The sequence below is a fragment of the Carcharodon carcharias genome, chromosome 11, assembly GCF_017639515.1.
Source record: "Carcharodon carcharias isolate sCarCar2 chromosome 11, sCarCar2.pri, whole genome shotgun sequence".
NCBI classification, from domain to species: domain Eukaryota; kingdom Metazoa; phylum Chordata; class Chondrichthyes; order Lamniformes; family Lamnidae; genus Carcharodon; species Carcharodon carcharias.
The window spans coordinates 43,056,668-43,077,644 of NC_054477.1; the positions used below are offsets into that span (position 1 = coordinate 43,056,668).

A 20,977-nucleotide genomic window follows, 5' to 3' on the forward strand; every position below is an offset into this window, starting at 1 on the left:
AGAATCACAGAACTCAAAAGCACAGGAGGATCATGTTGCCGTGGTTGTATACCTTAAAGCATTCCAATCTCTTCCCTTCAAAGAACTATTTAATCCTACTCTCTCACTTTTTCACACAGTCCTGCTAAATTTCTCTTTAAATATTTGCCACTTGCCTTCTAAAAGCTATTTTGCATCCTGCTTCCACTAATACCTCTGGTAGGGAGCTCCATGTCTTCACGACTCCCTGCAGGGAAAAAAAAACTCTTCCAGGTCTTTTTTTCAAATGGTTCTAAGTTATACACCCTGATTACCCTTAAAGATCATTTTCCCCTACTTAGTTCAACAAAACTTCTCAATTTTAAATACCTTCATCAGATATCGTAAACTTCTCTATTCTGATGCAAAAGTTTCTCTGGCCTCCTTGCATGTTTAAAGTCTCTTATCCCTAAACTTCTTCATGATCTTCACAATCTGCCTAAATTAGGGCAGCAAGTAGTTTAACTTCAACCTACCAACTTTTATAGGCTTGGTTTCACCTTCTTGCTTCTGTCCCTCTAAACTCCCATTTCTAAAACCCAAAATCTCAAAATTGATCTCTCAACATGGTGAGGAAAATTAAGTGCACAATTTTACAAGCGAATTGTATTTTACGAGGGGAAGAGGTTGGAATGCTTTAAAGGATACAACCGCTGCAACGTGATTCTCGTAACCAAGTAGAACTCAGACATACTTATTTGCAAAACTACAGCTAGACCATCCAAGTCAAACAAACTGAGATGCATCAACCATTAAATGTCGAGCTTCCCAACTTGAATTGAGTTTTAGCGGTTGGCAGTTCATTACAAGCACTTAGGTATTCAAATAAGTAATGGCATAAGCCACCCAGCTACATGGTGTTCAATAGTTGCACTTTTTTTTTTAAAAAAACCCTTCACAAACCTGGACACTAGAATACAGGTTTATCCACTGGTACACATGGCTTATAGTCTATGAGCAAGGTGGGAGATAATTCTTAAATTGTAGTTTTGTTCGAATGTAAGAAAACAGAACTGCACCAACTTGGTGTTGTTGCATTATTTAGCCGGGGTCCCTTTTTAAACTGTCTGTAGAAATTTTGAAATGTAGATTTAGGCCTGGCACAGGCTGAAACCCTATCGTCTTGCCTTGAAATTTGGCAATTAGGGACTGTGGAGTTCTTCTATGCCCAAACATGCTATTCACATACAACATATATTTGCGTCTGTTGAATGTTAAAATATTGAAATGCATGCAGATTTATTTTCAAACTGAATACTCAAGCAGTGAAACAGAATTCTATCAAGAATTTAAGATTTAAGGTACACAACATTTTTTTCTGGATAGTTGGGTTCCCTTCATCAATGATTCCCTGTCGTCATTCTTTGTTGTGCACAGAAAAGAATTCCTGCAGCATCTAGCAACTCCTCGCCCAATACAGCAACTGTGCAATTTATCAACACATAATGCAGATCAGGTCGCTCCTGCTTTTTCTCTCTAATAGTACCACTGGTTTATAGATTTCTTAAACCACAAATCTTTCAGTTGCAAGTTAAGTTTACTAACTTTTGCAATGAACTGTGTACATGGGTTTGATTATTTCTTCACAAACAGCAGGATAAATACACAAGATCATACCATAACATTTAAAGCAGATTACATCTCAAGAATAGTTATAACTGCTAGGTGTAAGTGTGCTGCAACAATCATTTTTCAACTTTAACCAGAATCTCCCAATGCACAATAATGTCTGAACAAACAACTCTGGAAAAATCAGTAGTTATATGCTTACATTTGTGATATAAGGTTCAACTGCTTGAGCTGTCCTTTTTAAAAGAGCTTTTGCTAAGTCGTATGCTTGTTTGTTTAGATTCTGCAGGAAAACAAAAACAAATAAGCCATGAGTAACATAAAATAAATCAGTGTCACATCAATTTAATGAGTTTTTGTAGGAAGTACTGTAACTTTGAGACTCAATCCAGACAACCCAGATGTACAACACAAGGAGCCTTCAAAATTCTGCAGTTATTAAGTAAGCCTCCTGCTCATTCTTTTCTTCCTTCATATTTATTCTCCTGTTCTTTATTTGTTGTCTTTCTACAATAATGTATTTTTTTGCTTCTTGAATTAATGATTTCAGTCAGTGAAGTGACTTAAAGAAAGCTTCCCACAAAGATCTAGCCATCTCTGTGGCATTGATTTCCCCTTCCCTGACATAAGTTTGAATCTGGTGCCAAATCAAGAAGATGCTCAGGCGCTCAACTGTGAGGTAATCAAGCAGGACAAGCAGCCAATCACATTGAAGCATTCTCACAGATAGTCAACCAAGAAATAAAATGAACTGATTATCCTTCACTTTTAATTTATTTTAGAGGTAATATAAATGATTGGGTCATATACATGGAGCCAAAATATCAGGTGACATAAAAAAATTAAATTGGATTTCATCATAATCGAGAAATCTGACAATTATAAAATTAGATTTTTCTAAGCAGGTAAGGATGCGTTCCATTAATTATAAACTTAAGTAAGCCAATAAAAACCCAATTATACCTTATTCAACAAGGTGCAACTTTAGCCAGGGTTTTTAAGATTAATGGCATAGAAGGGAAAGTTCTCATCAGTTCAGTGATTTCTAATCAATTGCAGTTTGAGTGGGATTAAATAGTCCATCCTATGGGGAAGCAGAGAATCACAGACAACAATTTCTGGACATCCACATTTAAATGTGCATGTGCTAACTCCATTAGTTGCTGTCAGTTTCAGAGGAGAAAGGAGAGACGATGCTGACAGTTATGCCATCATCACTACCCAAAATATGGGACAATTTCCATACAGTCTGCTCGAATGGCCTTCCTTTGGTAACTTAAAATATATCAAGTTGTAGTTTCAACTTTTTCAACATAAGTTCAGGTGTTCAGTTTCTTCTCATCACCTGATAATGTTAGCTTTCTTTTCTTTCCCCCATCATAGTCTATAGGCACCAAAGCCATATGCGACTGTGAACATAGGGACAAATTGGGAGCACTGCAGTCACCAACTGTACGATCTATGACCCCACAAATAATTCGTCTTTACATTTGAACACATCAAATGAAATGTATTCAAGAAAAAGTAATTGAATCAGTGGTAATTCCAATCTTCAGAAAAATGTTAATATTTGAGGGGAAAAACATTGATTGGACGAACACAAATGAGCAAAGCCTTGTTCATTTTGATGATCTGGTTGTAATAAGTTTTATGGGGTTTGTGCATAGCCCAGGTTAATTAGAACAAATCACTACTTGTTTTTACTGACATATTTCAAGCTTTACAAAAGTGCACAATGCTATCATTTTCTTACAGCCATCCACCCAAAAGATTAATATAAATGGTTGCTAGCATGAAAAAAATCTCTTCATCCCCTTCAGATACTAAATACTGTTACCCACTGAAACAGTGATTCTTTTAGATGCATCTCACACTGCCTTTCCATCCTCTCACTACTTTCAGCTTTCTACACGATTCAAATTTTAGCTTCCTTGAAATTTGTTTTCCTTGGGTTGAATAGTATTTGAATTGGTAAAACTTTGCTCACATTCGGAAAAAAAATCTGCCAATACATTTCATGTTAGGTTTTTTCCTTTCCCACATTTTACCTTTTCAGGAATCAACATCCCATACATCAATAGCTTTCACCAGAATCTTTACTTGGGACTTATTCACTGTACAAGTTTTAATTCCTTTATGCATTAATTGAATATTCAACTGTTACATATGTCTTAAAATTTTTCATTATGTTCCCTCGCTCCATTTCTATCTCTCCTTCCTGGTTTCTGTCCCAACATGCAATTTAAGGCCAATTTATAGATACCAACAGTCAATAATATTGAAAATCAAAGGGCAGTTTAATTCTAAAAATGAAAAATAAATGGAAATTTGCTCCATTTGAAATTAATTTGTCAATGCATGATCAGATTATTGCAATGGAACAAACCCATCTGAAGATGTATTGTATGAACACAATTTCTGGAGACTGAATAGTTGATTGAATGGCATGTGACGTATTTATAATCCCCACCTACAGGAATCGTGGGACTGTATCAATTGCAGTCAAAAAAATGAAATATGATCAAGTTTCTTTTTTTATTTAGGTGCCACAAATGTATTTCCCCCAGGGTCCTCAACAGCAAACACATTTTAACAAGTCATGGTCTTCCAAAAATCTCTGGATTAAAAAAGAAAAATCAGCTGAAGGCACAGCCACCAATGGTAAAGCGATTAAAACTCTGGGACATACACGAAGTGGGGGAGCGTGAAGATCTGGATGGTTTGTAGGGGCTAGAGAAGAAGGTTACAAAGATATGGAGGATTTGAAGACATGGATGAGAATTAGAATTTTTTTTAAGTCATCTCTTTAATGAATCCTTTTAGGTAATGAATCTTTCAAATTTTTGGAATCTAACTTATATATCCTGTATTCAGTCTAGGTAGCACAGCACAGGGTCAAAGGGGTTAGATTATGAAGGCAGTTTTTTTCTAAAAACTGATTAGTCTTGCACTTCCTTCAGCATAGAAGATTAAGGGGTGATTTAAAAGAGGTATTTATGATTAAAGCATTTGATATGGTAGAGAGAAACTACTTCCTCAGAGAGAGTCCAGAACAAACCAGGGCCTAACCATAAAAGTTAAGAGCTAGCTGCTCAGGGGGGGATGCCTGAAAGTGCTTCTTCACACACAAGGAAAGATTGGATAGGCTGGGGTTGTTTTCCTTGGAGCAGCAAAAGTTGAGAGAGGACCTGATAGAGATGTATAAGATTATGAGGGGCATAGATAGGGTGAAGAGGAAGGCACTATTTCCATTAGTAGAGGGGTCAACAACCAGGGCACATAGATTTAAAGGTAAGAGGTAGAAAGCTAAGAGGGGAGTTGAGGAGAAATTTTTTCACCCAGAGGGTGGTGGGAGTTTGGGACTCATTGCCTGAAGGGTGGTTGAGTCAGAAATCCTTGTAACATTTAAGTATTATTTAGATATTCACTTGCGTTGCCATAGCCTCCAGGGCTATGGGCCAAGCACTGGAAAATAGGATTAGTGTGGTCAGATTCTTGTTGACCAGAGTGGACACAATGGGCCGAATGGCCCCTTTCTGTGCTGTAAACATCTATGAGTCTAACAGGGAACTCTCCCCATTAATAAGTCATTGACGTTAAGTCAATTAAAAATTTCAAAACAGTGATTGATTGATTTTTTGTTAGTCGAAGGTATTGGCTCAGAACTTCCAATCTCCAGAAAGCTGTAACCCAGATATGCCCAGTCTAAGATGTGCTGGAGGACCGCTCTGGAGTCTCCATGCACCGACTGCACAGGAATTAGCCAGAAAGTTTGGACTTCCGATGGGCAATTCCCCTGCATCCAAAATCCTGGCAAACACTGAGTCAGATTCAGAGACTTTGGATGGTTACGACTTATTTACCAGAATAGTTTTCAGGAAAGGCCGGAAGGATTAAAACCAGTTCGAACTCCTGGGTAACTATACTACTGACCAATGAACACCACCTCACCACACACTTGCCCCCCTACCCCCAACCCACTTACTGCCAGTCTATCCTCACCTGCCAACCAATTCCCTGACCCACCCACCTGCCACCCTATACCCACTTACCTTCCCTCTGTAGATTCTCAAAATGGCTTTGGGACCTTTAAACTCTCTCCTTATCGGAATATAGCAGCTAGTATCATAACAAGGGGGCATGACTTGGCTTCCCTAACATTCCTGCACTACAAGGAAGGACTCCCAGAACAGGTGTGCTCCACATTTCTGAGGAGGACCAGTTCGGCAGTCCGGGCAAGAAATGCAGAGCTCCAGTGCAAGCTAAGTAAATAGGAGCAGGGTAGCAATCTGATGGTGTTCATCACACCTTGAAAGATTTGCCCCGCTAAGAGTTAAGGAAACAAGTGGGTACATGGAATTAAGATGCAAATCAGCCATGATCTCATTGAATGGTCAAACAGGAATAGGAGTTGGAAAACATTGCTAAATGTAATCAGAGAATGTACCCTTCAAAAATCATACTGCTGCCAAGCCGATTAGCATTGCCTAAGTAGACGTGGCTTTAAAACTGGATTAAATGCAAATAAAATGGTGATCACCTTTGATTTTAATGGTGGGGAGAACTATGATAAAATTCACTGTTTTGCTGAGAGTAATGACAGAACAGTACCTAGGATCCCAGCAAATTTCTGGCACAGTGTATATGACTGTAGAAATGACTCCTGCCATAATTTCCTGGAATTTCAGCAACACCATAATGGCATGCACCATAGATACAGTAGCACTATGATGCAAGTTTTCAACAAATTCCAATCCATCATGTCATTAATATGCTTTTAAATTTACTGAGAACACAATATCACATTCATAAATGTAAAACAAATTTATCCAAAAAAGAACTGCAGTCTAAAAACAATTCACTGAAAGATAAAGACAGGAAGTTTGCATGAACAGCACTGCCTTCAGTGACTTTAAATTGAGTATCACAAATTATTTGTCATGTAGCATAATAACAATTATACAAGAATTCATTTTTTCCTTCTATAGATGACATGTAGAAATAAAATTATTACAAACCAAAGAAATCACATTATTTCCTTCTCCCTGAATATAAAAAATATAATTCTTATTCTCAATACTTTCACTCTTAGAAAATCTATTTCAAGATTCCTGACGCTATCATTGATGTTACTTAACATTTTGTTTTATTACGCACGCAAAAATCATAGTAATCATGTTGGTTACTCACTTTATGGGCTGGTACAAGGTTAACAAGAACAGTATCCAAAAGCTCCTGAGAAACCGTGTCCCCTTCACAAACAATGGAACTCATCAGATCCACCATGTGCATGTGAACCTTTTGATTATGGCCGTTGCTACAAATACATTCAAAAAGATAAAATGTGTCAGATTTGAAAAAATGAAGAACATATATACACACGTACACAAATGCATTTACTGTAACTTTTATGAAGATCTCATGGTGTTCTAAAACAGGCAAATACTTTTGAAATAAGGCTTTAATAGAGAGGACCAGGAAGTCTTGGTAAATGGCTTTTTTTCAGGCTTGACAATGGTAGATAATAATAATAATAAACAAAATTTTTAGTACCCAAGAGTCAGTACTAGGACCAATGCCTTTTCTGATAGATACATATAAAATTCAAAATTTGCCAAACTTGGGGCTGTGATAAACAGTGAGGGTGATAGCAGTCGACTGCAACAGGACATGGATAGGCTGGCAGAATGGGTAGAAAAGTGACAAATGGAATTTAATACAGAGAAGTGTGAGGTGATGTATTTTAGCAGAAGGGATCAGGAGACTAAATGGCATGGATCTGAAGAGTGGGCAGGAACAGAGAGCTGGAGGTTTAAGAATATAAGAACATAAAAGAAATCGGAACAGGAGTAGGCCATTCAGCCCCTCAAGCCTGCCCTGCCATTCAATAAGATCATGGTTGATCTGCCCAGGCCTCAACTCCTCTTTCGTGTTAGCTCCTCATAGCCCTCAACTCCAGTATTTCAAAAAAATCTGCCACCTCTTTAAGTACTTTGTGATCTAGCCTCCACAACTCTCTGGGGTAGAAAACTCCAGATGTTCACTACCCTTAGAAAAGAAATTCCTTCTCATCTCAGTTTTAAGTGAGTGTCCCCTTGGAAGATGGCCAGACATATCTAAAGAGTGGTGTTCTGTTTCAGGCTGATGACCTTTTAATCAATAACTGTTTCTCCCTCCACAGCGCTGCCCGACCAGCGGAGAATTTCCAGCATTTTCTGTCTTTGTTTCATATTTTCAGCATCGGCACTATGTTGCTCATGTATTGAGGAAGGAGGCTTTGCTGGACCTGGCTTTGGGGAGGTGGTGAGTTAAGTGGTACAAGCAACACTGGGGGAACATTTAAGAAACAGTGATCATAATACTATATGGTTTAGGTTAGCTATATAAAAAAAGGATAAGGAACGATGCAAAATAAAATCAAATTGGTCCTCCCCAATTAATTAAACAGGCTGAGAATGATTCCAATGTACTTGGACGAGGAGGGGGTGTGTGGTGGGGGGGGGGGGGGGGGGGGGGGGGGGGTGGGGGTGGGGGGGGTGGCGCAGCGACCAGGGGGAGGGGGGGACTTCAAAATGAACATACAGGCTGCTGGAATGGGCAGATGAAATTTAATGCAGAGTGCAAAATGATACATTTTGATAGGAAGAAAGGAGGAGAGATATAATATAAGCTAAAGGGAACAATTCTAAATGCAGGGTAGGAATAGAGAAAGATTTGGATGTGTACTCAAATCATTGAAGATGGCGGGGCAGGTTGAGAAGACAATTTAAAAAAACATATGGGATCCTGGACTTCATAAATAGTGGCATAGAGTACAAAAGTAAGGAAGTTACAATAAACCTGTATAAAACACTGTTTCAGCCTCAACTGGAGTATTGCAACCATTTCTGGGCACCACACTTTAGAAAGGCATTAGGGAGATGCAGAAAAGATCCAGCAAAATGATTCCAGGAATGAAAGATTTCAGTCACATGAATAGACTGGCAAAACTGAGGCTGCATGGACTTGACAGGCCAAATGGCCTCCTTCTGTGTTGAAACCATTCCACAATTCTAAGAAGATAATGAAGGTGGTCAAAGTGGGCAACACTTTTTAAAATACACCCAGGACACCTTCTTATGTTCTAGTCTAACAAAGAAAGTAGCATGGCTCGATTTGGCTCTTGGATATTAGGTGAGAAAAACAATTGGGAAATAGGGACAACATGGTTACGTCCAAAAAGTGAAAGAGAAGAGCATCAGGCTGCAACACGTCAAGGTTTAGGGAATTCAGAAAGACCAGGCTCAAACTAACTTGGGGATGATGGATCAGAATAGGAATTTTGAAACAGGAGATAGATTTTTTAAAAAGCATATTCCGATAAAAGAAAAATAGGGTGCATCAAACCATAGAATTTGATGATTAATTAAGTTAAAACCCAAAAAAAGGCAGGCATATGATAAAAACTAAGGCTGACATCAAATGCATTTGTAGTAGTAATTTTCTGGTGTTAATACAAACAGTTATGGACTTCAATTTCCAAAGTAGGTTTAATTCATGATATCTGGGTTCCTCATCCAGTACCTTAAATCGCCACTGTAGCGCAGGGTGAATTTTTTAAAAATTCATTCTCAGGAATGTGGGCATCACTGGCATTTATTAGCCATTCATAGATGCCCAGAGAATGCATGGCAGAGGACCACTTTCTTGAACCACTATAGCATTTTGATAGAAATGACTGTCTTGCTAGACCACTTTCAGAGGCAGTCAAGATTCAACTGTGTTATTTTGGAAATGAAGGCACAGCAGAGTTCCTTCCCTGAAAAAGGATAGTGAGCCAGTTGGGTTTTTAATCTATTACAAATGCCTACAAGATTACTTTTAGCTTGGAAATTGTGATTTTAAAATGTAGGATAAATGAAAGAACACCTGATCTGAGGGAAGGGCAGACAGGTTTGGGGTAATTACAGATCAAAAGGGAGGCTCAGGTTATGCTCATGAAACCATGATGTGAGGTGTTAAAAAGTTAAACAATGGGTGCCTCATTAGCTATCTAGAGGAGAGAATATATGTCAGTGGGGGCTCAGAAGGTTTGGCAGCATCGGCGGAAAAGAAAAGTTGACGTTGAGTCCTCATGACCCTTCAACAGAACTAGGATGCTGCCAGACCTGAGTTTTTCCAGGTAACTGTTTTTGTTTTGGATTTCCAGCATCCGCAGTTTTTTGTTTTTAGCTCAGAAGGTTTATATTGTTCATGTAATTTCCCCAGATTGGAGAAAGATTGAAGGCTGCTGGTAAACAAGGGAAGGTTTTAAAATATCCATATACTTATCAGATCAAAAGGAAAAGTTTAAAATAACTGATTTGCATTTCTATCCAAAAACAAACCCTGTTGTGTCACGTTGTCATGGAGATGGGTTGAGAGGGGAAGGTTCCTTTGTTTCAATATATCTCTGTTATTTTCACAGTCTGTGAGGCAGTCAGCCTGGGAGCAGTCTGTGAAGAGATAGTCCAGGTCTGACAGCAGATTGGGAGAAGGTAGAAAGATTCTGTCAGGAGCTGTTGATAGATAATTCTGTTGATAAGAACAGGAGTGTTTCTGTGGGACATCATAGGGACTGTGAGTAGGGCCCATGCTTGGAATGAAGAGTTTGAGTGCATGAGGAATTAATATTGCCAAATCTGCCTGGTAAAGCTAGTGGAAATGACTGAGAATGGAATCCTCACAGGTGTGTGTGTTCTGGAAGTCTAAGTGCCAGACTAGGAAACTGAGGAGAATCAGAGTTTCTAGGAGCTGTGACACACATGGGTTTGGCTCCAGAAGAACCAAATGAACACTCAAGAAGCTATAATATTAAGAGTAGAATGGAAGATGTTCTGCTTGGTTTAAAATATAAGTACCTACGAGATATAGTGTTAAGTTAATAGTGCTTGTTCTTTTTCTTTTGTCGGTCAAAGCTTTATCCTTTAAAAAAGTAGTCTTGTTGTGTGGTCTTTTCAGTTAATAACTGCAAATTCAAATTTCTTTTAAAAAGTTACTAGTCTCTACCAAGATCATAACAAAACAAACCTCATAGTCACTTCACTGATAAACTAATTCCAAAAATTCAGATTTTTCTTTAAATTGAATCGAAATTCTCAAACTGTAATGGTAGGATTTGAACTCTAATTCTCTGGATTATTAGTCCAGGCCTCGTATCCAATGAGATAATCACACTACCATACCCATGTACCAGTGCACCCCCAGGTGCACTGGCATGTAACTTCGCCAACATAGATGGAAGAATCTCATGGTCAGTAGATTAACTAGGCAACAAGCAAGCCTGCTGATCTACTTGGGCAATAAATCAAAAGTCAGTAATTTGTGCAAAATCTATTTTTGTTTCCAAAGTCCCAACAAGTAGCTACTTGAGAATAGGTATAGATTTTTAAATAAACAAACTACTGCTGAGATGCAGGAGAACAAAACTCTTGAAATGTTACTGGCATCACTCAAAAAGCCACAGTCACGATTTATGGATGATATGATTACCACTAATTTATTTTTAAAATTGCTATGCGAGTACTTAGATCTTAACATGCAAGTTGTTTCCCACTTGGCAAACAAATTCATCTTTTAAATCTTCTACATTTCCAGGGAATGTGCCATTTCATTGTTGGAAAATTATCTACTTCTGGAAAATTACCTACTTCAACAGTGACACATCCTCAGACTAGACAGCAAGAGGTGAGCAGAACTGAATAAACCTGCTTTTGTTTGCCACTTTTAATCCAGCAACCTCCCAAAAGCATAAAGATAACAAACTCACCAAATGGCAACACAGCAACAACAGCTCAATGCTTTGGTGTGCCAAAGTACAGTATCATTAATACAATACCATCTTCTACTTTCTGATATCAAAGTAAACTGCTTACTTATGCACAAGGTGGCGCTGGCTTCCAATTGAAGAATTATATAGTCTGCTTACATGACTAATACCTCCTCCCACAGAGATTCTCAGAGGTCTGCATTTAAGGGCAGCTGCCTTCAAATGTCTGGCCATTGATCATCACCAGTACCCTTCTCAGCCATCCAGAAACCATGAGGTGCACACTCAAGTGCGAATCAAAATTTTCCACCTCCCTACAATCCACTTAAAGCACCTATGGTGGGCATGAACAATTGGCACTGCCTGTGCATTTTGCACCCTGAATAATGACCAACAGTACCTGCATGTTAAACCTTGATTCTCAACTTTTATTTCCCCATCTAATCATTTTGTCTAATTGTGTTTTCATGAATTCAAGGACACTCGTGGTGAGTGATAAAACATTTCCTCAATGTCAGTATCCATGTGCTTTCAGGTCAGACATCTCACAGCAAGATGCAGAGTTAAACAAGTTCAGCTCTGCTCCTGGAACGTGCAACTTGCTTCGTATCTAAACGGTAACCACTTTATTTAGAAATCTGTCATATTGGTCACATAATTAAGTATCACTGAAATACATATATAATAAACTTAGTTATTCTTTTGCTATTCCCCTCAATACTTCCCCCACATTTTGAGGGCCTTGTAATCAAATCAGGATCGCTTTGTTATATAACTTCTTTGTTACAATATTTGGAGTTACACACAATTGCAAGGAATTAAAACAGATCATGTCAGCTGGAAGATCTACACATATGCACATATGCACATAAAATTCTCTGACAAGAAAAAGGATATTTGAAGAGATGAAAAGACCAATTAAATAGAGAGCATAGATAAAGTATTAAAACTTGCTCTACAGTTGACTCATTACATTTCATGCATATTTTATTTGCAAGCACCAACTTACTTTATGACTTGGAAAAGCGTTCTATACAACTGAGTGAAGATATCATTACTATCCTCCAGTTCAAAGCAGATGTTATACGACTTTACCCAGGCAATATTCTATAATGAAACAAAGAAAACCTTGATCATGCTTCTAATGGAAGAAATAATTCAATTTAAGTTGGCCACAGCACTATGGATATTTTATAAAAATAATAAAAGTATGCACTTGCCTCTCCACATGACAAATTCTCAGTTATTGATGATGCCATCAAAAAGTGGTGTCCAAGGTAATTGGACATTTCTACTCAGTGAGAAAGGAGAACAGTAACTACTCAGAGGTCCCTGAGCACCAAAATGGTGAATCAAGAGCAATATTTCAAAGATCATGCAGATCTTCCAATAATTGCTAGGAAGATGCTGTAGAGGCTGATGACAAAATATTTGAGAGGAAAAATAGGGGAAATGCCCATATTCAGCACAGAGCTTATTTCGCCAACCTGCACAACCAAATTCATGTGTTATGCAACATTCCGCATCTGGAAAAGAAAATAATACTGGAAACACACAGCTGGTTGGTGTACTTATGAAGAAGGAAATTATGTTTTAGGCAAGGATTCAGGGGTGTCAGAAACATTAGCTCACCATTATTTCAAATGATAACCTGAACGTGTGTGCTTGAGTAATTGCATGTGCCAGTATCAAGAATTTTACAAAATTCAAGAAAAGCCAAAACTTACAAGTCCAAGAGCTAGTGAGAGAATACAATGAAAAGCTAAGATCTGTTTTTTAAAAAAAAAAACATTTTCCAACAATTGCAGTCTTTACAAAGCACTGAGACCAGGGGTATGGACCTCAAAATAACCACACAAAAAAAAAGCAAACTATTCTCAGACTTCTAATGCTGTTCACGATCTACAGGCAGAGAAGCAGAAATATATTATACTTACTACTGCTATACTTTAGGGTAGGGAGAGAAGGGGCAAATGAGACACTGTTTCCACTCCTGATCACTAGTGGCTCAGCTTCTGCAGCATAAATCAAGACTGGTTACCATTGATGAATAGGCCACCAAAACTGGTTATCAAGGTTCACACACAGAAAATGGCTATGGTTACACAACTAAAAATGTCTGCATTCACCCAGGAGTTAGCACCCTCGGAGGGAAATTGGTAGGCTGCAGTAAGCAGTCAAGATGAATTACTGGTACTTTCAGGGTAAGAATGAGTTTTCTCAGCTTCATAATTCTTAATATTTCATTGCATGATGTAAGTAATTTCTGAAGTAAATTCCATAGATTTCTGATCAAAAATTGCTTTGCTCCAGCCATATTTAAAGCTGCATTGGTAACATCAGAGACGTTTTAAATGGGGAGAGATTGAGATTTGACAATTGAGCCAGTACACAAGCCCCACAAGAAATGATACAATACACGACTTGGTTTTGGGTAATGAACCAGGACAACTCAGCAATACAAAGGGGAAAAATTAGGGTTGAGTAATTTTAACAATTTTAATGAAAAATATAAAAATCAAACAACACTGATTTTGATTTTTAATTATTTTATATGTTGTTTTTCTCAAGAGGATATCTTCTGCATAAGGTAGAAGTAAAAAGGCAACTGATAGAGTACTGAGTAACAGGTGTAAATAGGCACAGCATAGTCTAATAACATCCCAAAGAGGAAAAAAAGGTCCAAGGTTATAGTCCTTTAGGTAAATCATTGAATTAGACTGAAAATAAAACAAAACTAAAAGCTAGCAACCCAAAAGAGAATTCCAAGAAATGCCATGAGCTGAAGATAGAAACAAAGGAAATCAAGGAATGTTAAAAAGGGATGATTAAAAAAATGTACCCAATGTAAAGGTAAATAGCAAATAATTTTGAACATGTTTGGAAAGAGAATTGTTATAGACGAGTTGAAGCCATTCAAAACTCAGCATGCCAAGATCATCAGGGTAGATAAGCAAAGTTGCTCAATAAATATTTTTTTCAGTATTTACGAAGGTGCAAGGGAGTCTTCAATGGCTATGGATGAGGAAACAGAAGGATACACAAAAGACGTATACATTAATAAACAAACAATCTTTGACTCATTGTTAGTGGACTCAGCAACCTATGTATATTAGTGAAAGAGGGTCAAGTTTTGAACATAAGAAATAGGAAGAATCAGTCCTCCAACCCTTCAAGTCTGCTCTATCACTCAATAAGATCATGGGCTGATCTGATGTGACTTTAACTCCACTTCCCTGTTGGCCCCCAATACCCTTGACTCCCTTGGGAGATCAAAGATTTAGTTAACTCACCTTTGAATATATTTCAATGATACAGCCTCTATGGGGTGGAGAATTCCAAAGATTAAAGACCCGCAAAAGAAATTCCTGTTCATCTCCATCTTAAATGAGACACCCCTTATTCAAAACTGCTGCTCCCAATTCTAGGTTCCCCACAAAGGTGAAAACATCCTTTCAACATCTACCCTGTTAAACCCCCATGAACCTTGTATATTTCAATAAAATTGCCTCTCATTCCCCTAAACTCCAATGATCATGGGCAAAACCTGCTCAACCTTTCCTCGTAAGACAGCACCCTAATCCCACGATCAACCTAGTGAACCTTCTCTGAACTGCCGCCAATGCAATTGTATCCCTTCTTAAAAAGAGAGCTAAACTTTACACAGTATTCCAGGTGTGGTCTCACCAATGCTATATACAGTTGTAGGAATACTTGCCTACATTTATACTCAAACCCCCTTGCAATAAAGGCCAACAATCCATTTGCTGTCCCAATTACTTGCTGTGCCTGCATACTAACTTTAAGATTCACGTACAAGGACACCCAGATCCCTCTGTATTGCAGCTTTCTGTAGTCTCTCTCCATTTAAATAATATTCTGCTTTTCTACTCTTCCCAACAAAATGCACACTCATATTTTCCAACATTTACTCCATCTGGCAAATTTTTGCCCACCATTTAATCTATCTAAATCCCTTGTATCCTCCTCATAGCTAGTCTTCCTGCACATCTTTTCACTGGCAGCAAATTTGGATACACAGTCTGTCCCATCATCCAAATCATTAATATAGATTGTAAGCAGTTGAAGGCCAAACAGTGACCCCTGTGGCACTCCACGAGTTACAGTTTGCCAGCCTGAAAATTATCCATTTACACCAACTCTGCTTCTAATATGATAATATATTACTCACAAAACCATGAGCTCTTGTTTGTTTGTCTTGCATCTTCACACACACAACACACACACAACACACACACAACACACACACAACACACACACAACACACACACAACACACACACAACACACACACAACACACACACAACACACACACAACACACACACAACACACACACAACACACACACAACACACACACAACACAGACTTTTCTCCTTTGGGAAGTAGAAGGATGAGCAAGTTCACTTTGAACCACATCTTTCCATGGCTTTTTGGCCCTCTAGTCAGCCAAAATCTCTAGGTTCAAGTCTAAGAGGAAGGGGCAGTACCTACTGAGACACAAGACCTCCTATATCTAGTGTAGTAATTTTTTGTGGCACCTTAGCAAATGTCTTTTGAAAATCCAAAAATATCCCGCCTACTAGTTCTCCTTTATGCACCCCGCTTGTTACATCTTCAAAGAACTATCAAAATTTGTAAGACACTATTTTCCTTTCATAAAACCATGTTGACTTTGCCTGACTGTATAATGATTTTCTAAATGTCCTGCGACTACTTCCTCAAAAGTGGATTCCAGCATTTTCCCGATGACAGATGTTAAGCCAATCGGCTTACAGTTTCCTGTTTGTCTCCCTCCTTTCTTGAATAGTAGTGTTACATTTGCAGCTTTCCAGTCTGCTGGGACCTTTCCAGAATCTAGGGAATTTTGAAAGATTCCAACCAAAGAATCCACTATCTCTGCAGCTACTTCTTTTAAAATCCTCGGACCAGAGCTTTTAGTCCCATTAGTTTTCCTAGTATATTTTTTCTAATAATATCAATCGTCTTACGTTCCTCCCTGCCTTTTGCCCTCAGATTTTCTCCTATTCTTTGGATGCCTTGCATGTCCCCTGGTTGGTTTCAGAATGTACTGTTCTGGGAAACAGGCCCGAATACACTCTTATGAGCTTATCCTCAAGGCTAACTTTGCTAACTTGATTCATTCATTCAACCTATAAGATTAAAATCACCCACAATTATTGTAGCACCTTTCTTACAAGCCCCCATTATTTCTTATTTTGTACCCTGTCCTACAGTTTAGCTACTGTTAAGGAGCCTATAAACTAATCCCACCAGTGACTTCTCTCCCTTGCCATTTCTTATTTCCACCTAAACTGATTCTATATTTTGATTTTCCTAGTCAACATTATTTCTCACTACTGTCTTGATATTATCCTTGATTAATGGAGCTACCTGCCTCCTTTTCCTTTCTTCCTATCCTTTCATGAATATTCGGTTCCCCACCTTGGTCTCTTTGCAACCATGTCTCTGTGATGGCTATCATATCATACCTATTTACTTCTAGTTATGCTACCAATTCATCCATCTTGTTGCAAATTCAGATAAAAATTCAGACTACAAATGATAAAAATGTTACCAACGTATCACAAAGCCCTGAAATTTGGCCGGGGTGGGGGGGGGTGCAGTTTGGTAGGGGCCAGACAAGAAGGTAGCAAATAGTATTTTAAGGCTTACATCTAGGAGGGACTGAAGACAAAAAGTTTAAAAAGGTTGTGATGACTCTATTTAGAACAATGGTTAGGTCTGGAATAATGCACCCTCCCTGCAAGATAAAAAATGTTGTCGCCCTGGAGAAATTGAAATGCAGTGTACTAGGTGACACCATGGATCTTTGTTACAGGGAAAGAACTATATTCTCTCAAATCATCACGATACAGGAGGTGCAAGAGATTCTAGAGAGATGTTAGATATGAAAATAAAGAAAACAAACCAAGATCATTTTCGTTGCTAGGTAAAAATCAAAGGCAGGGAGGCCAAGTTAAGTACTAGATACTTCAAGGACAAAAATAAATAAATCTCATCAAGTTATGAGTTATCAGAATAGAATGTCATAACTGAGAATTGATGCTTAGTTGTTTATTGCATTCAACAAGGTACCAAATAATTTAAAAATTGAAAGGGTATGAGGAGAAAGTAGAAAGAATGTGTAAAATTAGGCCCTCTCAGAGAGCATAAATTCCAGTCAAAGGGGTCCAGGCCAAAGGGCATCCATGTTAAATGCTTTTTATTTCAATATACCTCTGGCCGGCAAAGTAGTCAAGACCAACAATTTTTATACATAAAGACATAAAAATTTGAACTGTCATCAATAAAAGTTACACGTCACTATTTTGTGCGAACGCAGTGATTAATCTGTGAACGGAATAAGCCTTCGTATATCCAATCAATCAATGATCAATATTCAGAATGGTTGAATCCTTAAAGCGTATCATGCCACTCACCTCAAGCAAGTAGAAATATCTGTTAAACTGTGCGCTTTTTGTGTCTTCTAATCCCTTAAGCTGTCTTGTAATGAACATGAAAATATCCTAAACAGAATAAAATTGTACGTTTACAGTATTTCACAATGCTTCAACTGATGTGAGAAACAGACTTCATATTAAAATGCAATCTTGCATTCATGAATATTTTAAAAAACAAAATGGATACATAGGAGGGGAAAAAATATTCTATTTTAAAATAAATTGAAAATTGCAGAGCAATGAAAAGCTACCTTAAGTTTATCTGGTGATGTATAGGGTGCCTCTGGGGCATAGATTCTAAAAATATCAGCTAGGCAGCAGGCAACCAGTAGACGCACATCCTTGTCAGGATGTTTCAGGAAAAAATCAGAAGCAAGATGCAATGCCAGATTGAGATACAGTTCCTTCTCATCCTCTGAATCCTGGTCCATATCCATGAAGGTTTTTACAACCATCTAATAAGACAACATGAGATACAATTACTTAAAGTCCAATTTCAACATTTTAGTGAACACAAGTTCAGCAACTACATACTGTAAAATAATGAGCTGAATTTCAAGGCAAATGTTTGAATTAAATTTCTCCTTTATAAGTAAACACATAGACTTCTTTTATAATACTGTACAAAAAAAGTTAGTAATGCCTGCAACCCATAACTAATTGGTAAAGCAAAGTAAACTGTAGAAAAGAAGCAGCTTCTTCAGACTCTGTTATAGTGAAGTTATTTGCTCTACCAAGCACCTCCAAGCCAAAACTAGAATTAGAATATCAGCAAAGAGGGCAGCTACAGATTGAAACCTAGACCCAAAGCAGACTCTGACACTGACTGCTGGGGTTCCAATGACTTCTCCATTTCCTAATTCTCTCAGAAATTCTTATGCGTCAGGTGATTTTTGTTTAAACTGATCATAACTTTGAGTTCAATTGGAGAGAGTCAACTGTAAACAAAGTAACAAAGTGATAACTTACATTCTTCTTACTTTTTGCCTGCATGATAAGATATCATCTAGGGAAAAAAATTACTGAACTAAATTTTATTAAAGCAGCAGTTCAAAAATTGCAATGTTTTAGAATATTCAGTCCATGATGGGCTTGTACTGTGATGAGCCATGTGCTTTGGGAAAAGCCAGCATTTTCTTTTGTGCCATCTCCCTTTAAGATCAAAGTGGACAGGGGAGTATTCGGAAAGCGAGTTAATGATATCATAATCAGGAAACCAATTATGCTCCAAGAAATATCCATGTGACCCAAGGATGCCATGGGGATGAACAATTAAGAAGCAAAGGGTAAATAGAAAGTTAATTGCATTGAGGGTGTCTGTCTGGGTTGGGGGGTGGTGGTGGTTTGGGGGCCTCAGAGGCCGGGAGGGGTTTGGGGGTGCGAGGTTGCGGGGAGGGGGGGGGGTGTCAGTGTTCGGTACAATAGTTACTCAGAATTTAGAAGAGGTTTTAAATTCTTCTAACTTTTTTCTGGGTAACTAATGGTACAACCCTGGCAAAGCCATCCAAAAACTTTGCAACTTAGGAAATTGCATTTTCGGGTGATTCCCAGTGCAGCGCAATTGTCCAGAATAAGCGTGTACCTCTGGGCAACTGCTGTGCAAACCCTGGGAACTTGCCAGAGGGATTTCCCAGCTCATCTTTGGGGTACCCCCAAATCTGACACTGGGGAGCATGGAAATTATGGGCCACTGTGTTTTTTTATACAGTTGGAAAGAGCCCAGAGCTGAAGACACATTGGGCAATGGATTGTGAATTAGACAAGCCCCATTGCTGCTGTTTCAGTGTTGCCCAGGCCTACCAGACCATTTAAAGAGGTTGGAGAAGGGAGTCTCTGGGGATTCTGTGCCATCTGGACTGTCGTGGCACGAGAGAGAGAGAGTTCGTAAACGTGTGCCTTATCAGTGCTAACCAGGTCAGGGGGTGCCAAATGGAATACGGCTGCTGGTGAATGTAACTCAAGGGCTGAAACAATTGAATGGTAAGCAAGAGATTTAACAGAACAGAGGCTGAGTTGGGAAGACTTCGAGATTGCACATGGTCCCACATTTGTATGGGATGCAATGCAAGTGATTGTAACTACAAGTGGTGCATTTTTGTTATATCAACAAATTAAAGTGAAATTTACCTTTGTTTGATCGTTCCCTCCGTGACACCCTGGTCCACTCCTCCATTACCCCCTACTCCTCAACCTCCTCCTACCGCACCTCCCCATGCAAACGCAGAATATGCAACACCTGCCCCTTCACTTCCTCTCTGCTCACCGTCCAAGGGCCCAAACACTCCTTTCAAGTGAAGCAGCATTTCACTTGCACTTCCTTCAACTTAGTCTACTGCATTCATTGCTCCCAATGCGGTTTCCTCTACAATCAGAGAGACCAAACGCAGACTGGGTGACCGCTTTGCAGAACACCTTCAGTCTGTCCGCAAGCATTACCCAGACCTCCCTGTGACTTGCCATTTTAACACTCCACCCTGTTCTCTTGCCCACATGTCTGTCCTTGGCTTGCTGCATTGTTCCAGTGAAGCTCAACAGAAACTAGAGGAACAGCACCTTATCTTCCGACTAGACACTTTACAGCCTTCTGGACTGAATATTGAGTTCAACAATTTTAGATTTTGAACTCCCTCCTTCATCCCCACCCCCTTTCCGTTTCTTCCTCCTTTTTGTTTTTGCCAATAATTTATATAGAATTTTCTTTTCCCACCTATTTCCATTATTTTTAAATGTATTTCCGCTCATCGTTTATCTATACCTTTCAGCACCTTCAAACACCTCCTTGTTCTTTTGTCTGTGACATATTTTGGTTATCTCTTCCTATCATTGACTGCTTATCCTAACAACAACACCCCCCCCCCACCCCAAACAACCACAAACTAGCTTATACTTCACCCCTTTCCTATTTTTACTTAGTTCTGTTGAAGGGTTATGAGGACTCGAAACGTCAACTGTGCTCTTCTCCGCCGATACTGCCAGACCTGCTGAGTTTTTCCAGGTATTTCTGTTTTTGTTTTGAAATATTCTTCACCTGTTCATTAATGTTTAAGTTGATTTGTTATAGTAAAAGTTTCAAAAAGTGAAATTGTGTCCATTGGTTCTCTTTCTGATGTTTTCTTAGG

At 38.6% G+C, this 20,977-nt stretch overlaps 1 protein-coding gene across 3 annotated transcripts in view; it reads right to left on the reverse strand.

The window, feature by feature from the left end:
- The window catches only part of pds5b (PDS5 cohesin associated factor B), a 260,439-nt gene that overhangs the window by 177,924 nt on the left and 61,538 nt on the right, over positions 1–20,977 (reverse strand). For all 3 annotated transcript variants that reach the window (XM_041198849.1, XM_041198850.1, XM_041198851.1), the window contains exons 3-7: positions 18,110–18,313; positions 17,838–17,924; positions 12,384–12,481; positions 6,778–6,904; positions 1,790–1,870 (exon numbers count right to left, since the gene is read on the reverse strand). In XM_041198849.1, the coding sequence (XP_041054783.1) occupies positions 1,790–1,870; positions 6,778–6,904; positions 12,384–12,481; positions 17,838–17,924; positions 18,110–18,313 (597 nt within the window). The remainder of the gene's footprint in view (positions 1–1,789; positions 1,871–6,777; positions 6,905–12,383; positions 12,482–17,837; positions 17,925–18,109; positions 18,314–20,977) is intronic.